This window comes from Elgaria multicarinata, chromosome 8 (genome assembly GCF_023053635.1).
Source record: "Elgaria multicarinata webbii isolate HBS135686 ecotype San Diego chromosome 8, rElgMul1.1.pri, whole genome shotgun sequence".
NCBI classification, from domain to species: domain Eukaryota; kingdom Metazoa; phylum Chordata; class Lepidosauria; order Squamata; family Anguidae; genus Elgaria; species Elgaria multicarinata.
The window spans coordinates 6,920,287-6,937,303 of record NC_086178.1 but is presented as its reverse complement, the minus strand read 5'-3'; the positions used below and the strand labels follow the sequence as shown (position 1 = coordinate 6,937,303).

General features: G+C 51.4%; 1 protein-coding gene across 1 annotated transcript in view; it reads left to right on the top strand.

Moving 5' to 3' along the window:
• The window catches only part of LOC134402377 (solute carrier family 12 member 9-like), a 128,542-nt gene that overhangs the window by 36,668 nt on the left and 74,857 nt on the right, over positions 1-17,017 (top strand). Inside the window, exons 4-6 of the mRNA XM_063131794.1 lie at positions 698-994; positions 3,626-3,733; positions 3,869-3,980. Coding sequence (XP_062987864.1) covers positions 698-994; positions 3,626-3,733; positions 3,869-3,980 — 517 coding nt within the window. The remainder of the gene's footprint in view (positions 1-697; positions 995-3,625; positions 3,734-3,868; positions 3,981-17,017) is intronic.

Below are 17,017 nucleotides of genomic sequence, written 5' to 3'. Positions count from 1 at the left end.
GTTGAGGAAGGCTGGCTTAGATGCTGGCAAGAAGATCTTTCAGCTAATAAATGCTGGTGTTTTGGCCGCGCCACTTTTGCCCCGCCCCTTCCCCCCTTTTTATATTATTATTTATTTATTTATTTATTTATTACATTTGTATACTGCCCCATAGCTGAGGCTCTCTGGGCTGTTTACATAGGATAAAAACACTTAAAAGCAATATACAAAAAATTTTAATCACAAAAACATTCAGTTTAAAACCACAAAAACATACAAAAACAAACCCAGGCTCATTACATACTGCTAAATGCCTGAGAGAAAAGTCTTGACCTGGTGCTGAAAAGGTAACAATGTCGGCGCCAGGCGGGCCTTGTCAGGGAGATCGTTCCACAATTGGGGGGCCACCACTGAAAAGGCCCTCTCCCTTGTTGCCATCCTCCGAGCTTCCCTCGGAGTAGGCACCCGGAGGAGGACCTTGGATGTTGAGCGCAGTGTACGGGGAGGTTCGGGTCGGGAGAGGTGTTCCATCAGGCCCCGCCCACTCCTGGAATGCACCCCCCCCAAAGTTTCTCCGAAATGGAGAGGTGTGCATGCATCTCTCTGTGTATATGCACGGATATCTGTGCGCTTGCATATCTGTGCTTGCATATCTGTGTATCTGTGCACATGTGTGTGTCTGCGTTCAGCCTAACGCTCCTCTTGGTTGTCCCGACAGAGGGCACCACCGGCACGGCTATCCACGTCCTGCCGCGCGGTTACTGGTTCGACCTCTTGTACGGCACGCTGCTGCTCCTCCTCTGCCTGCTCGTGTGCCTGGTGGGTGCCGGCATCTATGCCAAGGCCAGCTTCCTGATCTTTCTCATTGTGATGGTGGTGCTGGGCACCGTGTGCCTCAGTTTCTTCGTGGTGCACCCCCACGCGGTGCAGCTCCCTCCGAACGACAACGGGACGGTCCGTGCCAACGCCTCCTTCACCGGCTTCAAGTACAGCACCCTCCTGGACAACCTGCGAGGTGAGATGCATTGTCGTCGTCTTCCGGACACCCCCCCCCCCGGAAAATAATCTCGCCCCGTCCACGCGTGCCGTGCTTTGCAAACAGCAGGGGTAGAACTGAAGGGATTTGACCAAGGGACATTCTGGCGTAGTGAAAGCAGCTTCATGGGTTGGCCTGCTGTGTCTTTTAAGAAATGTGCATTTTTAGAACCGTGTCTTTTTAGGATTTTTTAGAACTGTGTGGAGGCTTCCTCCCCTCTCTCTGCATTTCTATTGCCTTTCCTCCAAGTTGCTCAGGGTGGTGTGCATGGCTGACAATACCCCATACCCCCCCCCCCCGGCAATTTTATCCTCAGAACAACTCTATGAGGTAGGTTAGGCCAGGGGGTGGCAGAAGGTAGACCTGCAGATGTTTTGGACTTCAGCTCCCAGAAGCCCCTGCCAGCACGGCCATTCGTCAGGAATGCTGGGAGTGGTTATCACTTATTTATTTTATTTATTTCATTTCATTTCTATACCGCCCAATAGCCAAAGCTTCTCTGGGCAGCTTACAGCAATACAATATAAAAACACAGCATTAAAATTTACATATACAAAATTTAATAAAAGACATTAAATAGCTAAAAACAGCTTCAATATAATACTTGGCCTGTTTAGACGGCTGGCACAAATGCCCCATCATGTGCCATTAAATGCCAGAGAGTATTCTTCAAATACTTAAAAGGTTGTCACACGGAGGAGGGCCAGGATCTCTTCTCGATCCTCCCAGAGTGCAGGACACGGAATAACGGGCTCAAGTTAAAGGAAGCCAGATTCCAGCTGGACATCAGGAAAAACTCCCTGACTGTTAGAGCAGTACGGCAATGGAACCCGTTACCTAGGGAGGTTGTGGGCTCTCCCACACTAGAGGCCTTCAAGAGGCAGCTGGACAAGCATCTGTCAGGGATGCTTTAGGGTGGATTCCTGCATTGAGCAGGGAGTGGGACTCGATGGCCTTGTAGGCCCCTTCCAACTCTGCTATTCTATGATTCTATGAGTAGAGGGCGATCTTAACCTGGCGCCAAAAAGCTGACGCTTTGGCACCAGGCGGGCCTGAGTGGGGAGCTCATTCCATAGTCGGGGGCCACCACAGAGAAGGCCCTGTCTCTCATCGCCACCCTCCGAGCCTCGCTTGGAGGAGGCACTCGGATGGGCGCCAGACATCTGGCAATCTACTCTCTGCCCATCCCTGGGCTAGACGATGAAATTGTGAGTACCCCAAGGTCACACAGTGAGAACTTCACGGAACCTGGGGCTTGATGTTGTAATTGGCACATTAATTATGGAGCAGGAGGTGGGGGGTCTTAATGAAACCTGCTACCCCCCTCTGACTTGCTCCAATTTTAGTCCCCCTCCCTATAACTTGACCACTGGTCGTAGGCTGACTGCTGCACCCTGCTGCCATTCAGAACCATTACAACCTGCAAACAAGAAACAAACCAGAAGTTGCAAAGGGTTCACAAAATATTGAGACGTGCCTGCACGCGCACGCACCCTCCTCCCTTAAAATAAGAGCTCAGCCCTGGAACAGGTTTCCAGGGCCGAGACATGGCTGTAAAACAGTGACGCGATGAACGGAAGGATGTTCCTGGTGGGCAGCGTGGGGTCTTTTATTTGCCTCACCCACTCACAGGCATCTGGGGCTTAGGAGGCGGGGCATGCAGGTCATGGGGCGGAGCTTCCAGGGAAGGCGCCCATCTTTTGGGGTTGAATTTGGGTGGGTCTCCAAAGTAAGGCTCAATTTGGAGAGCGAGGGGTGTGTTTTCATGGGGCAGGCAGTGAAATTGGGCCTCATTTCAGTCAGGCAGCCTCTTTTTAAACTTATTTTTTCTTGCCTCTACTGTGTGTTTAACGGTAGCAGCCGTGGGTGGGATCTCTTCTCCGCGAATTCTTCCGCAAGGCACCTGGGCTTTGTGTCATTCTCCCATTGAGAAGTTCACCAGACTGCCGGGAGATAAAGTTTCCAAAATGGGACCTCATTCCTCCCCCCCCCCCTGCCATTTCCCCCTGGGGCTATCCAAGAGGCTGTGTTGTTCAAGGGCATTCTGGGAGGATGTCCCAGGGCATTCTGGGAGGAAAAGATGGCTCCCGCCAGCACCTCTCCCCTGCCTTGCTGGTGGCTGCTGCAAAGCTTCCAAGGCACCTGGGAAGTAACGTCCCTTCTCACCATCCGCCCTCACCTGCCGTCTACACCCTCAAATTGCCAAAATGACTCCCCATCCGTGAATGGGGGGGGCAACATTGAAAGGAGAAAATGAGGCTGGCTGAGCTTGAAATGGAAGACGCTGCAAAGCCAGAGCAGCAGCGACTTTGGGTGATTGGGTGCTGTTGAAGGAGGCAGGCCCCTGTGTCGTTCAGCTAATGGGCAGAAGAAGAGAGAATTTCCGCAGGTGCCACTTTTCTCCCCCGTGCAGTACTCGTGTGGTGACAATTTGCACCCGTGGAAATTCCCTCCTTCCTGCAGGCTCTTTAAAGGCAGAGGAGCCCTTTCTTCCTTTGCACCTGGTCATTGTAGCAGCGTTTGGCTGGGCACCTCTCCGTGTGCCCTTCACTGGAGAGAGAAAGGCTTTTTAAAAACCTGATCTCTGCCTTCTACGTGATTGTCCCGCAGCTGACTACGGCGTGGATTACACGACCGGACGCCTGATGAGCTTCAGCACGGTCTTCGCCGTCATGTTCAACGGCTGCACGGGGATCATGGCTGGCTCCAACATGTCTGGTGAGTGTGGATTTTTGCAGGGCTTGGCGGGAAACTGGTGCCAGGGGCAGGGGAAGCAGGTATCCTAGCAGAGGAATATTCTGCTAGGCCTTGTGATGGGGCATCCATGATTGCTCTTCTCCTCCTGTTCCTTAGGGGACCTCAGGCGGCCCAGTTACTCCATCCCCCGGGGCACCATCACGGCTGTCATCTTCACCTACATCGTGTACAACTTGTTGGCTGTGATGCTGAGTTGCACCTGTGACAGGTACGTGTTGGACTGGCCACCAGGGGGAGCTCCTGTTGCATGGCTCTTTCTCATTCACTCTCTCTCTCTCTGTGTGTGTATGTGTGTGTGTGTGTGTGTGTGTGTGTGTGTGTGTGTGTCCAAAGGCTGAAGACTTCTATAGCCTGTCCTGTCCTGAGGAAGTTCAGGAGCAGACAATCTCCTCATTTTGTCCTCCTGCTAACCCTCCTGGTGTGGTAAATTCAGTTATTCCCATTTTAAAGACCGAGAAACTAAGGTGACACATTCCAGGTCTGCTGCAAAGTCTGCCCTGATCCCAAGCTTGGAGCTTCATAAGTCAAAATCTGCCCTTTTAATGGCTTTTGGAAGTAAAAAGGCAGCTGGTGCAGTTGCTATAAAAGGTGTGTGTGTAGGGTGGGGGACAGCATGACCCCCCACCTCCCTGTGAGAAGCCTGGCTGCAGCATTCTGAGCCAGTTAAAGTTTCCAAACGGCCTTCAAAGGCAGACCCATGTAGAATGTGTTACAGTAGTCAAGTCAAGAAGGAACTAAAGGCGTGGGTCACCGTAGCCAGATTGGAAGTTTCCAGAAAGGCTGGCACACCCATCTTAACGGTGCAAAGGTGCTCTTGCCCATATCTGAGACCTAGATATCTAGGTCTAAGTCCGGCTCTAAGAGCACCTTCACACTGCGAACTCTTGAGTTTTCAGAAGGAGTGCAACCCTTTGCTATACCAGTTGGGCATCCAAACGGCCACCCTTCCTACTGATTGGAAGAGCCGCTGCTTTGCCCGGATTGGAGTGTGGCCAGTCCTGTCCAGCTCTTCCGTGGTTGCCAGTTCGAATCACGTTGCAACCTTTCCCCAGAAGGGAAAGGGAGCCTGCACCTTAACAACAAAAACTCCACCCCCAAAACGGTGAAGATCCATGGGGCAGTGGCTGAACGCATGCATATTGCGCCCAGGCGGCCTCAATCCCACGCCTCTACAGTTCAGTGGATCCCTGGTGGCAGGACTGCGAAAGGATCGCCAGAGAGCCAGTGCCCCTTGACACAGACGAGAGATGGAGCTGGAGTCCGACGTGGGATGTGGCAGTTTCATAGGCTAAAGAGAAATTGTGACTAGTCCAAAGCCACCCGGTGGGCACCAGGATTGGGTGGGATTCGAACTCAGGCCTCCTCAGTCATGCTTTAATCGCTAGGCCACCTTAGGTCCTAAGTGTCTTTTCAGGACCTGCTTACTCGTTTTGCCATCTGCATCCTGTTTGCTGCTCTGCAGAGGAACTGATGGGGTATACAGCGTAGAAAATGACACATGGTGTGGCGAGGGAGACATTTTTCTCCCTCTCCTATAATGCTAGAACCCAGTGGGCTCATCCCATGAAACTGATTGGTGGGAGATTCAGGGCAGATGAAAGGAAGGGATTCTTCACACACAGTTTAACTAATCCCATAGTTTGACTAATTCACAGTTAAACTGTGGCATTCACTACCGCAAGATGGCTTTAAAAGGGGGTTGGATAAATTCCTGGAGGAGAAGGCTTTCCATGGCTACTAGCCCTGATGGTTGTGCGCTACCTCCAGTATCAGCGTTAGTAAACCTATGCACACCAGTTGCTGGGGAACATGGGCGGGAGGGTGCTGTTGCACTCATGTCCTGCTTGTGGGTCTCTAGTTGACAGCTGTTTCGCCACTGCGGGAACAGAGTGCTGGACTAGATGGACCCTTGGTCTGATCCAGCATCAGGGCACTTCTGATGTTCTTATGGCGCCTGCCCTTGGGGCAATGGGCCGCAGTGCCAGGCCTTTGGTATCCTTCCAATTCTCCCTCTATGTGCGTTTGATCTCTGCACATGAAAGCCGGTTCTCTGCCGCCTCATAACCCGCCCTTAACTTCCCCTGCGTCTCTGTGGCCGGGATTATGCACACCGTCGCCCGGGAACAAACGTTCTGGGCTTTCTTTCTGACCTCCCCTCCTGGGTTTGCCTGTTAATTTGCTTTGGAAATTTCACAGCCCAATTGCACGTTAAAAAGGGAGCGTGTGTTGTTGTTGTAGTTAGAGCCCCCCCCCCCAATGCCAGAAAAGGCATCGAAACGCAATTTCCTCTCCCTGCGCGCCCTTAGCAGAAGCAAAGTGTGTCCCTGGCCGTGGCGGCACAACGTTAAGCACGGCTAAAATTGCATTGACCTGCCCCAGCAACCAATTCCAAGAAGGTTGCAAGGCAAGCGGCCCGGGTCAGGAGCGCTTTGAGCAACCTCAAATCAGAATTGACGCGCCGGAGCACCTGGGGCAGAAGGCGCTAAAGAGCCCGCAGCCAGGTCTGCGGTCTGTTGCCTGCCCTACTCTCCCAGTCTGTGGACACTTTGAAGTCAACATTCCTTTGCAAATGACTGGCACAATATGCTTACCAGTATGGGGGTTCATTGGCATTATTATTATTATTATTATTATTATTATTATTATTATTATTGAATCAGAATAGTAGAGTTGGAAGGGGCCTACAAGGCCATCGAGTCCAACCCCCTGCTCAATGCAGGAACCCACCCTAAAGCATCCCTGGCAGATATTTATTTATTTATTGCATTTATATACCGCCCCATAGCCGAAGCTCTCTGGGCGGTTTACAAAAGTTAAAAACAGTAAACATTAAAAACAAATATACAAAGTTTAAAAACATAAAAAGCATAAAAACAACAGTATCCTTATAAAAACAGCTATTCTGGGAGATGGCTGTCCATAATAAGTGATATTATGACCATAAAATAATAATACTATAATGAAGCAGCATGGAAAGAATACAGAAAGAGCAATAAATTCATAGAATCATAGAATAGTAGAGTTGGAAGGGGCCTACAAGGCCATCGAGTCCAACCCCCTGTTCAATGCAGGAATCCACCCTAAAGCATCCCCGACAGGTGGTGGTCCAGCTGCCTCTTGAAGACCTCTAGGGTGGGAGAGCCCACAACCTCCCTAGGTAACTGATTCCATTGTCGTACTGCTCTAACAGTCAGGAAGTTTTTCCTGATGTCCAGCCGGAATCTGACTTCCTGTAACTTGAGCCCATTATTCCGTGTCCTGCACTCTGGGAGGATCGAGAAGAGATCCTGGCCCTCCTCTGTGTGACAACCTTTCAAGTATTTGAAGAGTGCTATCGTGTCTCCCCTCAATCTTATCTTCTCCAGGCTAAACATGCCCAGTTGTTTCAGTCTCTCTGTGTCTTAATAATAATAATAATAATTCTTTTCTCGCTCATGGTGATTTTTCTAGATTATGTGATAGCTTTACTAAATCATGCTGTCTTACTCAGAAGTTGTTGTTATTATTTTTGTTGTTATTATTTTTTCCCTGTAGCCTTTACACCTCACAATTATGCCAAATGCCCTTTAACTGGATACAAAAGGACTCCCCCACCCTCACTTGGCCCATGTTTATGCAGCACGCCTTTTATTCCTCCTGTCTGTTTTTCTGAATGTTGTTGTCCTTTTGGGGTTCTAGCCCTTTAAGGGAAGTCCTGGCAAATCAGGCCGCGTATCCACCTGGTCCAGCCCCCTTTCCCAACCGGAGACCAGCCAGAGGCCTCTGGGAAGCCCCCGATCTGGCCATGAAACCAACAGCCTCCTCGTTGCGTGCCCCGAGCCTTTGGCGTTCAGAGGAATTCTCTCTCTGAACATAGAGGTTCCATTTAGCAATCCACACCTCCTAGCTTTCGGGAGGTCGGTTCTCCATGACCTTTTTAAAACGAGCAATTCTCACAAAAATGAATCTTTTCTCAGAGCCTCCCAGCATGCCCCCCCCCCCCATAATTAGCGTTTTGTACTGGAAATAATTTTGTATTGATAATGGCATTTTAGGATGCTCGAAAGCGTTTCGTGTATCATCGACAGTCACGTGAGTTAAGTCAGTATTACCATCCCCAGCTGGCAAGAGTGAGTGTACGAGGTTATTTGCTGATCTCAAAGTGGCCATATATTTTATTTATTTATTACATTTATATCCCGCCCCATAGCCGAAGCTCTCTGGGCGGTTTACAAAGGTTAAAAACAGTGAACATTAAAAACCAATATACAAAAATTTAAAACCATCAAAAGCATAAAAAACCCACCCCAACAATATCCATTTAAAACAACTATTTTGGGGTCAGTTAAAAACTCAGCATATGTTGTTAACTACCTGGGAGAAGAGAATAGTTTTGACCTGGGGCCGAAAAGATAGCAATGTTGGTGCCAGGCGAGCCTTGTCGGGGACATCATTCTGTAACTGGGGGGCCCCACTGAAAAGGCCCTCTCCCTTTTAAGACTCAGAAGAACATAAGAAGAGACCCATAGATCTATTCGGTTCCACAACCAAATGCCCCAGGGAATCCCAGAACCAGGACATCGATACAACAGCACTCTCCCACCCATGGTCCCCAGCAATTGATGTACATAGCCATACAGGCTCTGAAAGTGTAGGTAGCACAGAGCCATTTGGACTAGTAGCCATGGATAGCCGCCTTCTCCAGGAATTTATCCAACCCTCTCTTAAAGCCATCCAACTTGGTGACCACCGTTACATCTTGCACACCGTTTAACGACGCGCTGTGTGAAGAAGTCCTTATAAAAGAAGTCTTTTAAAAAGAGAAAAGCCATTCCACCAACTAGAAGAACAGTGGAAGAAGACCCCCACCACTGGATGTGGATGGGTAAGGGTCTCAGTTCCCCAAATTTCATGCGCAAAAATACTCGCCACCCCAGTTATCAGTGTCATTTTGATTCAGAGAGATTTCCACCCCACCCCCCTTTTGTACTTCAGACTGCCATCCTTCCCTCAATCTTTCACCAATCTTCTAGAAATTTTCAGAGTATGTAAAACCAACATTTCTTTTTGGAGCATGTAAATTTCAGCAAGATTGGTGAAACATTTTCCATTTTCTGAACGTTAGAATGGCCCACCCCCCAATTATGGCTTTATAACAGTGGAATGCTGAAGCAACGTGGCTCAGGCCACCTGGTGAATCTGTGGGCAAGGTGAGATCCGAATCCAGGCCTCTTTAGCTTGCGGCTTGCGCAGCCTACGATTTCCCACCTGCTCCCTCCATTTTCAGGTGCTTCCGCACGGCAGTCCGCAGCATCCCCTAATGCTACAGGGCCTAGTGCCCGTTTCTGCCACACCTGCACACCCCGGGTGTCCCCCTATGGCCAGAGCAGTGCCCAAGCTTGTGAGAAGTGGGAAACCGTGCTCCCTTTCACATCATTCCTCCCCCAGCCAACTCCAGGGAGGTTCAGAAATTGGGGGCTGGATAAAGCTTGTGTGTGTGTGTGAGAGAGAGAGTGTGTGCTTGTGCCTGCCTTGTTCTCAAAGAGCACGGCTTGTTAATTTTCTGCTCTGGAAAGTGCTGCCATAAATCGCGGCGGGGCTGGGGCAGCCGCCAGGAATTGGTTAGAATTATAGCTGTCATGTTCTAATACCTTAATGCACGGCCATTGCTCATAATGACAGGGGACAGGGCAGCTTGCAAGCCCGGTGCCTGACATGCAACTGGCCCCCTCCGCCCCCCCACCCCGCCAATCATCCCTCCTCTGCGCTGAAACACTGAATAGTCCACACCGCCGTCCCCCCTGCTCCCCCGTCTCTCTCTCTCCTCCTCCTCGCCCACTCCCAATATCGCATCAACATGAGCTGATTGGAAAGACACGCCAATGAAATGCTCCCCATCCTGTTGCTTTGCTGTACAGATCTTGCCCTGTTGGTTGCTGATTGCTGGGTGGGGGTGGGGGTGGGGGTGGAAGTGTTTCTGGAGGGGGGTGTTATCTACTGTGATCTATTAGAAAAATGGGGCAAGGGAGGCACAATCTAGAAAATGAACCAGCGCCGGGTTAGAGGTCCAGGTGAGGGGAGATGATTTCAGGCAGGCTTCGGAGCCCACCCGGGAGGCTTCGGAGCCCACCCGGGAGGCTTCGGAGCCCACCTGGGAGGCTTCGGAGCCCAAACAGGAGGCTTCGGAGCCCAAACAGGAGGCTTCGGAGCCCATCCGGGAGGCTTCGGAGCCCATCCGGGAGGCTTCGGAGCCCATCCAGGAGGCTTCGGAGCCCAAAGGGGAGGCTTCGGAGCCCAAATGGGAGGCTTCGGAGCCGACCTGGGAGGCTTCGTTGCCCATCCAGGAGATTTTTGTGTAATGGAGCAGCTGAGAGACTGGGTTATGTGAACCAAGAAGCGTCCAGTTAAAATCTAGCCATTGCCCCCCTCCCTCCCCAGGTTCCCTCCCTCCTTCCCATCCCTCCCCCCACCCCCGATTTACAGTGTGCAGCTGCAAACCCCCCCCCACTTGCTTGTCACGGGGGTTCTTGAGAGGAGGCGTGCAGAGTGCTTCGAACGCCCCGAAGTGCTGCATAAAGAACAGCAACGATAATATAATAAGATCTTTTTTTTTATTAGCGGATGATGTTGTTTAATTGGCCCGGCGGCCTTAAAAGCGTAATTTAAAAGCGCCCAGGATGGCGTCGGCACAAAGGTGGAGGAGAGAGAAGGGGTTGCAGGTAGGTTGGGGAGCCGGTGTTTTATTAAACTGAAACAACCCCAACTCTGACTCTCAGCTCCCCTGCAGTTCCGTCCCCATCTGGCCGCTTTTGGGGCCAGCCGTGGGATCCGGTGCCTTCTGACCACTCTCTGCATTCCAACCTTTTCACTCCCCCCATCCCCAAATCCCCACGCAACCCATGCAGCATGCACCCCACACACTTTTAAAACATTACGAATGGCTTTTAGCCACAACGTCTGAAGCAGGAGCTCCGTGCATAGAGGCACACCACCAGATACTTGGGGTGGGGGGTCAGCTCTGCCTGGGAGTTGGCCGGGCACGGTTTGGAAAGGCCTCTGCGGTAGACAGATTAATTCAGCAGTTCAGTTCTTAATCTGTGCGCCCAGTGGAGGTGGTCTCCATGGCCAAGAGAGTCTCCTTTGCTGGCCCTAAAACAGAGATGGGGAACCTCCAGTCTGCGGCCCCCCCGAGGATTCTCCATTCAGCCCTCGAGCTTCGTCAGTCGAGCTGTTGCAACGACTTTGAGCCGTTGCAAAGCTTTTGCAGGTGCTTGGAACTGAGGTGGGCGTTTTGCACAGCGTCAGCTCCAGGGCGGCGAGGCCCTCGGGCAAGGCCCCCTCCATGGCCCCCCCTCCCTCGCTCCAAGGGGCTCATGGGCCCCTGCTAGGCTCTGGGCCCTCAGCAGCTGCCCAACAATGCCTACCCTTGACCCAGGTCCTGATTTTGCAGGCAGGAGAACTGATGGCCACCCGTTTGGATGGCTTTAAAAGGGGGTTGGATAAGTTCCTGGAGGAGAAGCCTATCCATGGCTTCTAGCGCTGATGGTTGTGTGCTATCTCCAGTATCAGAGGCAGTAAGCCTGGGTGCACCAGTTGCTGGGGAACATGGGTGGGAGGGTGCTGTTGCACCATGTCCTGCTTTGTGGGCCCCTGGTCAACAGCTGTTTGGCCACTGTGGGAACACAGTGCTGGACTAGATGGCTCAGTGCTCTTCAACATTTTTTATTAATGGTTTGGACGAGGAGGTGCAGGGAACGCTGATCAAATTTGCAGATGACACCAAATTTGGTGGGATAGCTAATACCCTGGAAGACAGAAACAAACTTCAAAGTGATCTTGATAGGCTGGAGTGCTGGGCTGAAAACAACAGAATGATATTTAATAGGGATAAATGCCAAGTTCTACATTTGGGAAATAGAAACCAAAGGCACAGTTACAAGATGGGGGATACTTGGCTCAGCAATACTACAAATGAGAAGGATCTTGGAATTGTTGTAGATCACAAGCTGAATAGGAGCCAACAGTGCGATATGGCTGCAAGAAAGGCAAATGCTATTTTGGGCTGCATTTATAGAAGTATAGCTTCCAAATCACGTGAGGTACTGGTTCCTCTCTATTCGGCCCTGGTTAGGCCTCATCTAGAGTATTGCGTCCAGTTCTGGGCTCCACACTTCAAGAAGGATGCAGACAAGTTGGAGCGTGTTCAGAGGAGGGCAACCAGGATGATCAGGGGTCTGGAAACAAAGCCCTATGAGGAGAGACGGAAAGAACTGGGCCTGTTTAGCCTGGAGAAGAGACGATGGAGGGGAGACATGATAGCACTGTTCAAATACTTAAAAGGTTGTCACGCAGAGGAGGGCCAGGATCTCTTCTCAATCCTCCCAGAGTGCAGGACACGGAAGAACGGGCTCAAGTTACAGGAAGCCAGATTCCAGCTGGACATCAGGAAAAACTTCCTGACTGTTAGAGGAGTACGACGATGGAGCAAATTTCCTAGGGAGGTGGTGGGCTCTCCCACACTAGAGGCCTTCAAGAGACAGCTGGACAACCATCTGTCAGGAATGCTTTGAGGTGAATTCCTGCACTGAGCAGGGGGTTGGACTCGATGGCCTTGTAGGCCCCTTCCGACTCTACTATTCTATGAGTCTAGGCCCATTGGTCTGATCCATCAGGGCTCTTCTTGTGTTCTTAATGGAGCTCTGCATTTTGCAGGCAGGAGAGCCACTGTGAGCTGAAGGCCGGAGCATGCTCCCATGGGTGGTACAGCCCCTCAGTGGTACAGCCCCTGCTTTGTGTGCAGGAGGTCCCAGGTTCAATTCCCAGCAGCTCCAGTCAAAAGGATGACGTGGAGCCCCGTGGGGGGGGGGGGGGCTGCTACCTGGCAGAATAGGCCATATTGGGCAACACCGATATTTAGGCAGCTTCTGATGTTTCGATGTAGGCGCGCAAGAGTCCCTGTGGACAATGAGGACGTTTCCTCTGGCACAGCCTCGATTGGAAGGCTCTGTGCAGCTTCTCCCACACTAGAGGCCTTCAAGAGGCAGCTGGACAAGCATCTGTCAGGGATGCTTTAGGGTGGATTCCTGCACTGAGCAGGGGGTTGGACTCGATGGCCATGTAGGCCCCTGCCAACTCTGCTATTCTATGATTCTATGTTTCTATGATTCTATCCGCCCCCCCGCCATCCTGGTCCTCCCATCCCAGGGGCCACGATGAGGACGGAAGCGTGTAAACGGTGCCGGCTGTACAACGGATGCGTGTTCTGAACTCCACTCCGGACCCTGAAGCAAGAACTGGGCGGGGTGTACTCCCTGCAATGCTGCCTTGAACCCGTGCTGGCAGTCCAGTGGGGGGGGGGAAATGGGCGGCAGTCTGGGCCCCCAATCTGGGCCTGCGCCTCCCCCCCCGCCCTTCACTCTGTCGCACCTATTAGCAAAGTGATCAATTTCGGGGGGTAATTAGGTATTAATTGCTGAAAGACACCAGTGTTGATAGCCCGTGCTAATTTATCTCCCACCTGCTCGCTGCCTCTTGTTAAAATCCAATTAAGGCCCAGCCATTTGTATTGTTTAATGTGTTCGCAAAAGTTCCACATCCCTCTCCTTTTATTTCCTTTATTGAATTTTGGCCAGTTGGCTCACACACACACACCACACACCAGAAGCTTCATTGGCCTCCTCCACGTAAAACAGGGCAAGTGACTCCGAACTGATCAATGGCTCGTTCGGGCCAGACCCTGCCGCCGAGATGTCTGGGCCACCGCCGCCGCTGCGCTGTACGTGAGGAGTTTCCAGCCGGCTACCTGGGCCCTGCTGCCGGAAGGCTGGCAGACCAGACCGCAGCTCCTCAGGTGAGGCAGGGGGCACCCCGACCAATATTCAAGAACTTGCCTGGCAAAGTGGACTTGCTAACCGACCCACTGGGCTCACTTGCCTCCCGTGTCTCTAAAAACAGCTGGACTGGCACGATCTCTCTATTCGACCCTGGTTAGGCCTCATCTTGAGTATTGCGTCCAGTTCTGGACTCCACAATTCAAGAAGGACGCAGACAAACTGGAGCGTGTTCAGAGGAGGGCAACCAGGATGATCAGGGGTCTGGAAACAAAGCCCTATGAAGAGGGACTGAAAGAACTGGGCATATTTAGCCTGGAGAAGAGAAGATTGAGGGGAGACATGAGAGCACTCTTCAAATACTTGAAAGGTTGTCACATAGAGGAGGGCCAGGATCTCTTCTCAATCCTCCCAGAGTGCAGGACACGGAATAACGGGCTCAAGTTAAAGGAAGCCAGATTCCAGCTGGACATCAGGAAAAACTTCCTGACTGTTAGAGCAGTACGACAATGGAATCAGTTTCCTAGGGAGGTTGTGGGCTCTCCCACACTAGAGGCCTTCAAGAGGCAGCTGGACAACCATCTGTCAGGGATGCTTTAAGGTGGATTCCTGCACTGAGCAGGGGGTTGGACTCGATGGCCTTATAGGCCCCTTCCAACTCTACTATTCTATGATTCTATGATCCGGCCGGTGAAGCTGTTCTGACAGCATGGCAAGAAGGCATGGTCTCCTGCTAATACCTGCAGGTCCGGCTGCTCTTGTGGGCAGAGGAGCAGAGCCGAACTAAAAAAGGTGGGAACGCTACGGTGCTAGATCTGCTAATTTCCTACTCTACACCTGCTCTTAGCCTTCCGTCAACAATCCATCAAGGCAAGGTGGGTTTGTTGCTCCCGTTTCACAGATACGGAAGGGGAATAAGGCTGCGAGAGGCAGCACATGTTTACTTTACAAATGTTATATCAGTTGCAGACAGGGTTCTGTGTCATGGGACTTCTCCCTAGGAATCCTGGGAATTGTGGTTTGGTGAAGGCGCTGAGAAGTCTCCGCTAGCGGACCCCGGGCCCTTTCAATGGATTGTGCATCCCAGAGTTCCTTGTGGAAAAGGAATAAATGTTAAGTTAAATTCACTCAGTAGCATCGGTATTTCCCTAGTGGGAGGTTTGTTTGGTTTTTGCAGGAGGATTTCTGGCACACCTGAGGTCTGGGGAGCTCCTTTGCCTGATGAGGCTGGTAGTGGGGCGGTGAATCCGCTCCAGGTTTCAGTGAGAACCAGTCAGAACCCTCCAGGAGCTCTCCAAGGTGTGAAGCAGTCAGTGGTGGGCAGCCATCACTTTGAGTTTCCCACATTGCTCTGGGATGCCCATCACTCCAGGGAATTCTGGGAAATGTTGCTGCAGCTGCCCACAGGTGTTTACGCCAGTCCTGAGCTCAAAGGATGAGAAGATTTTGCCTCAAGTGCCCAGTGCTCTTCAACATTTTTATTAAAGTGCAGGGAACGGTTATCAAATTTGCAGATGACACAAAATTGGGTGGGATAGCTAATACCCTGGAAGACAGAAACAAACTTCAAAGTGATCTTGATAGGCTGGAGTGCTGGGCTGAAAACAACAGAATGACATTTAATAGGGATAAATGCCAAGTTCTACATTTAGGAAATAGAAACCAAAGGCACAGTTACAAGATGGGGGGATTCTTGGCTCAGCAATACTACAAACGAGAAGGACCTTAGAATTGTTGTAGATCACAAGTTGAATATGAGCCAACAGTGCGATATGGCTGCAAGAAAGGCAAATGCTATTTGGGGCTGCATTAATAGAAGTATAGCTTCCAAATCGCGTGAGGTACTGGTTCCCCTCTGTTCGGCCCTGGTTAGGCCTCATCTAGAGTATTGCGTCCAGTTCTGGGCTCCACAATTCAAGAAGGATGCAGACAAGCTGGAGCGTGTTCAGAGCAAGGCAACCAGGTTGATCAGGGGTCTGGAAACAAAGCCCTATGAAGAGAGACTGAAAGAACTGGGCCTGTTTAGCCTTGAGAAGAGAAGATTGAGGGGAGACATGAGAGCACTCTTCAAATACTTCAAAGGTTGTCACCCAGAGGAGGGCCAGGATCTCTTCTCGATCCTCCCAGAGTACAGGACACGGAATAATGGGCTCAAGTTAAAGGAAGCCAGATTCCAGCTGGACATCAGGAAAAACTTCCTGACTGTTAGAGCAGTACGACAGTGGAATCAGTTGCTTGGTGAGGTTGTGGGCTCTCCCACCCTAGAGGCCTTCAAGAGGCAGCTAGACAGCCCTCTGTCAAGGATGCTTTAGGGTGGCCTTGTAGGCCCCTTCCAACTCCGCTATTCTATGATTCTATAAGTCTGCTGTGCAAATCCAGCAGGTCTGTCTGGCTTCTGATTTTGTTTTGGGCTCTGCTTGAAGTTGTCTCCCTTCGGGGTGCTTTCCTGACCTCGGGCTGCCTTGGCTCTGTCAGGAAATTCCGCCCGACGCCCTCGGCTGGACGAGCAACGCGAAGCGTTGAAATTGGTTTGTCTTCCTTGGATACGGTCTGAAGAATCGCCTCCCTCCCAGGGACCTCCAAGCCACACAGTCCGTGGCTCTTAATGGACTGAGAACAGAAGGAGCGTCCTTCCCCTGGATGGTTCTGGGGGCGTGTTTTGGGAGCGCAGCGGGGTGTGGAACGGCCGAAGGTCTGAGCCCGAGGCGTCCGGAGGGACCGAGAGCAGCTCGCGTTGTCCGGAACGATGTTCGGGGCACACGGAGGCACCGTTTTTGACAGGCTCAGCGAGGGGTCTGTTTGTGCGAATTGGAACAGCGGTGGAGGGATGGGCGCCTTGCCAGACGCCATGTGCATACAGTCTTGGGGTGTGCTCAGTGTGTATGAGGATGGTGTGTTTAATTAGGGTCCATAATGCCGTTTAAGAACATAAGAGCCCTGATGCTGGATCAGACCAAGGCTCCATCTATTCCAGCACTCTATTCACGCAGGGGCCCAACCAGCCATCGGCCAGGGACCCACAGGCAGGACATGGTGCAAAATAGAATCATAGAATCATAGACTAGTAGAGTTGGAAGGGACCTCTAAGGCCATCGAGTCCAACCCCCTGCTCAATGCAGGAATCCACCCTACAGCATTCTTGAGAGATGGCTCTAGTGTGCGGCAGCACCCTCCTGCTCATATTCCCCAGCAACTGGTGTACATAGACATATTGCGTCTGATACTAGAGGTAGCCAAGTATTTACCCAGCCCCCTTATGAAGCCATCCAAATTGGTGGCTGTGGCGTTACACCCCACAAGTCAGTTCCCAAATGTATGTCTGCAGTTTGTAAGTCTGTGGTGAGTTTAGAACGTGGGCCTGAGTGGGCGGAGTTAGAATGTCTTGGGAGGGGAGAGGAGGGATATATAAGGGAATGACGGAGGGGATTGAGGGGGA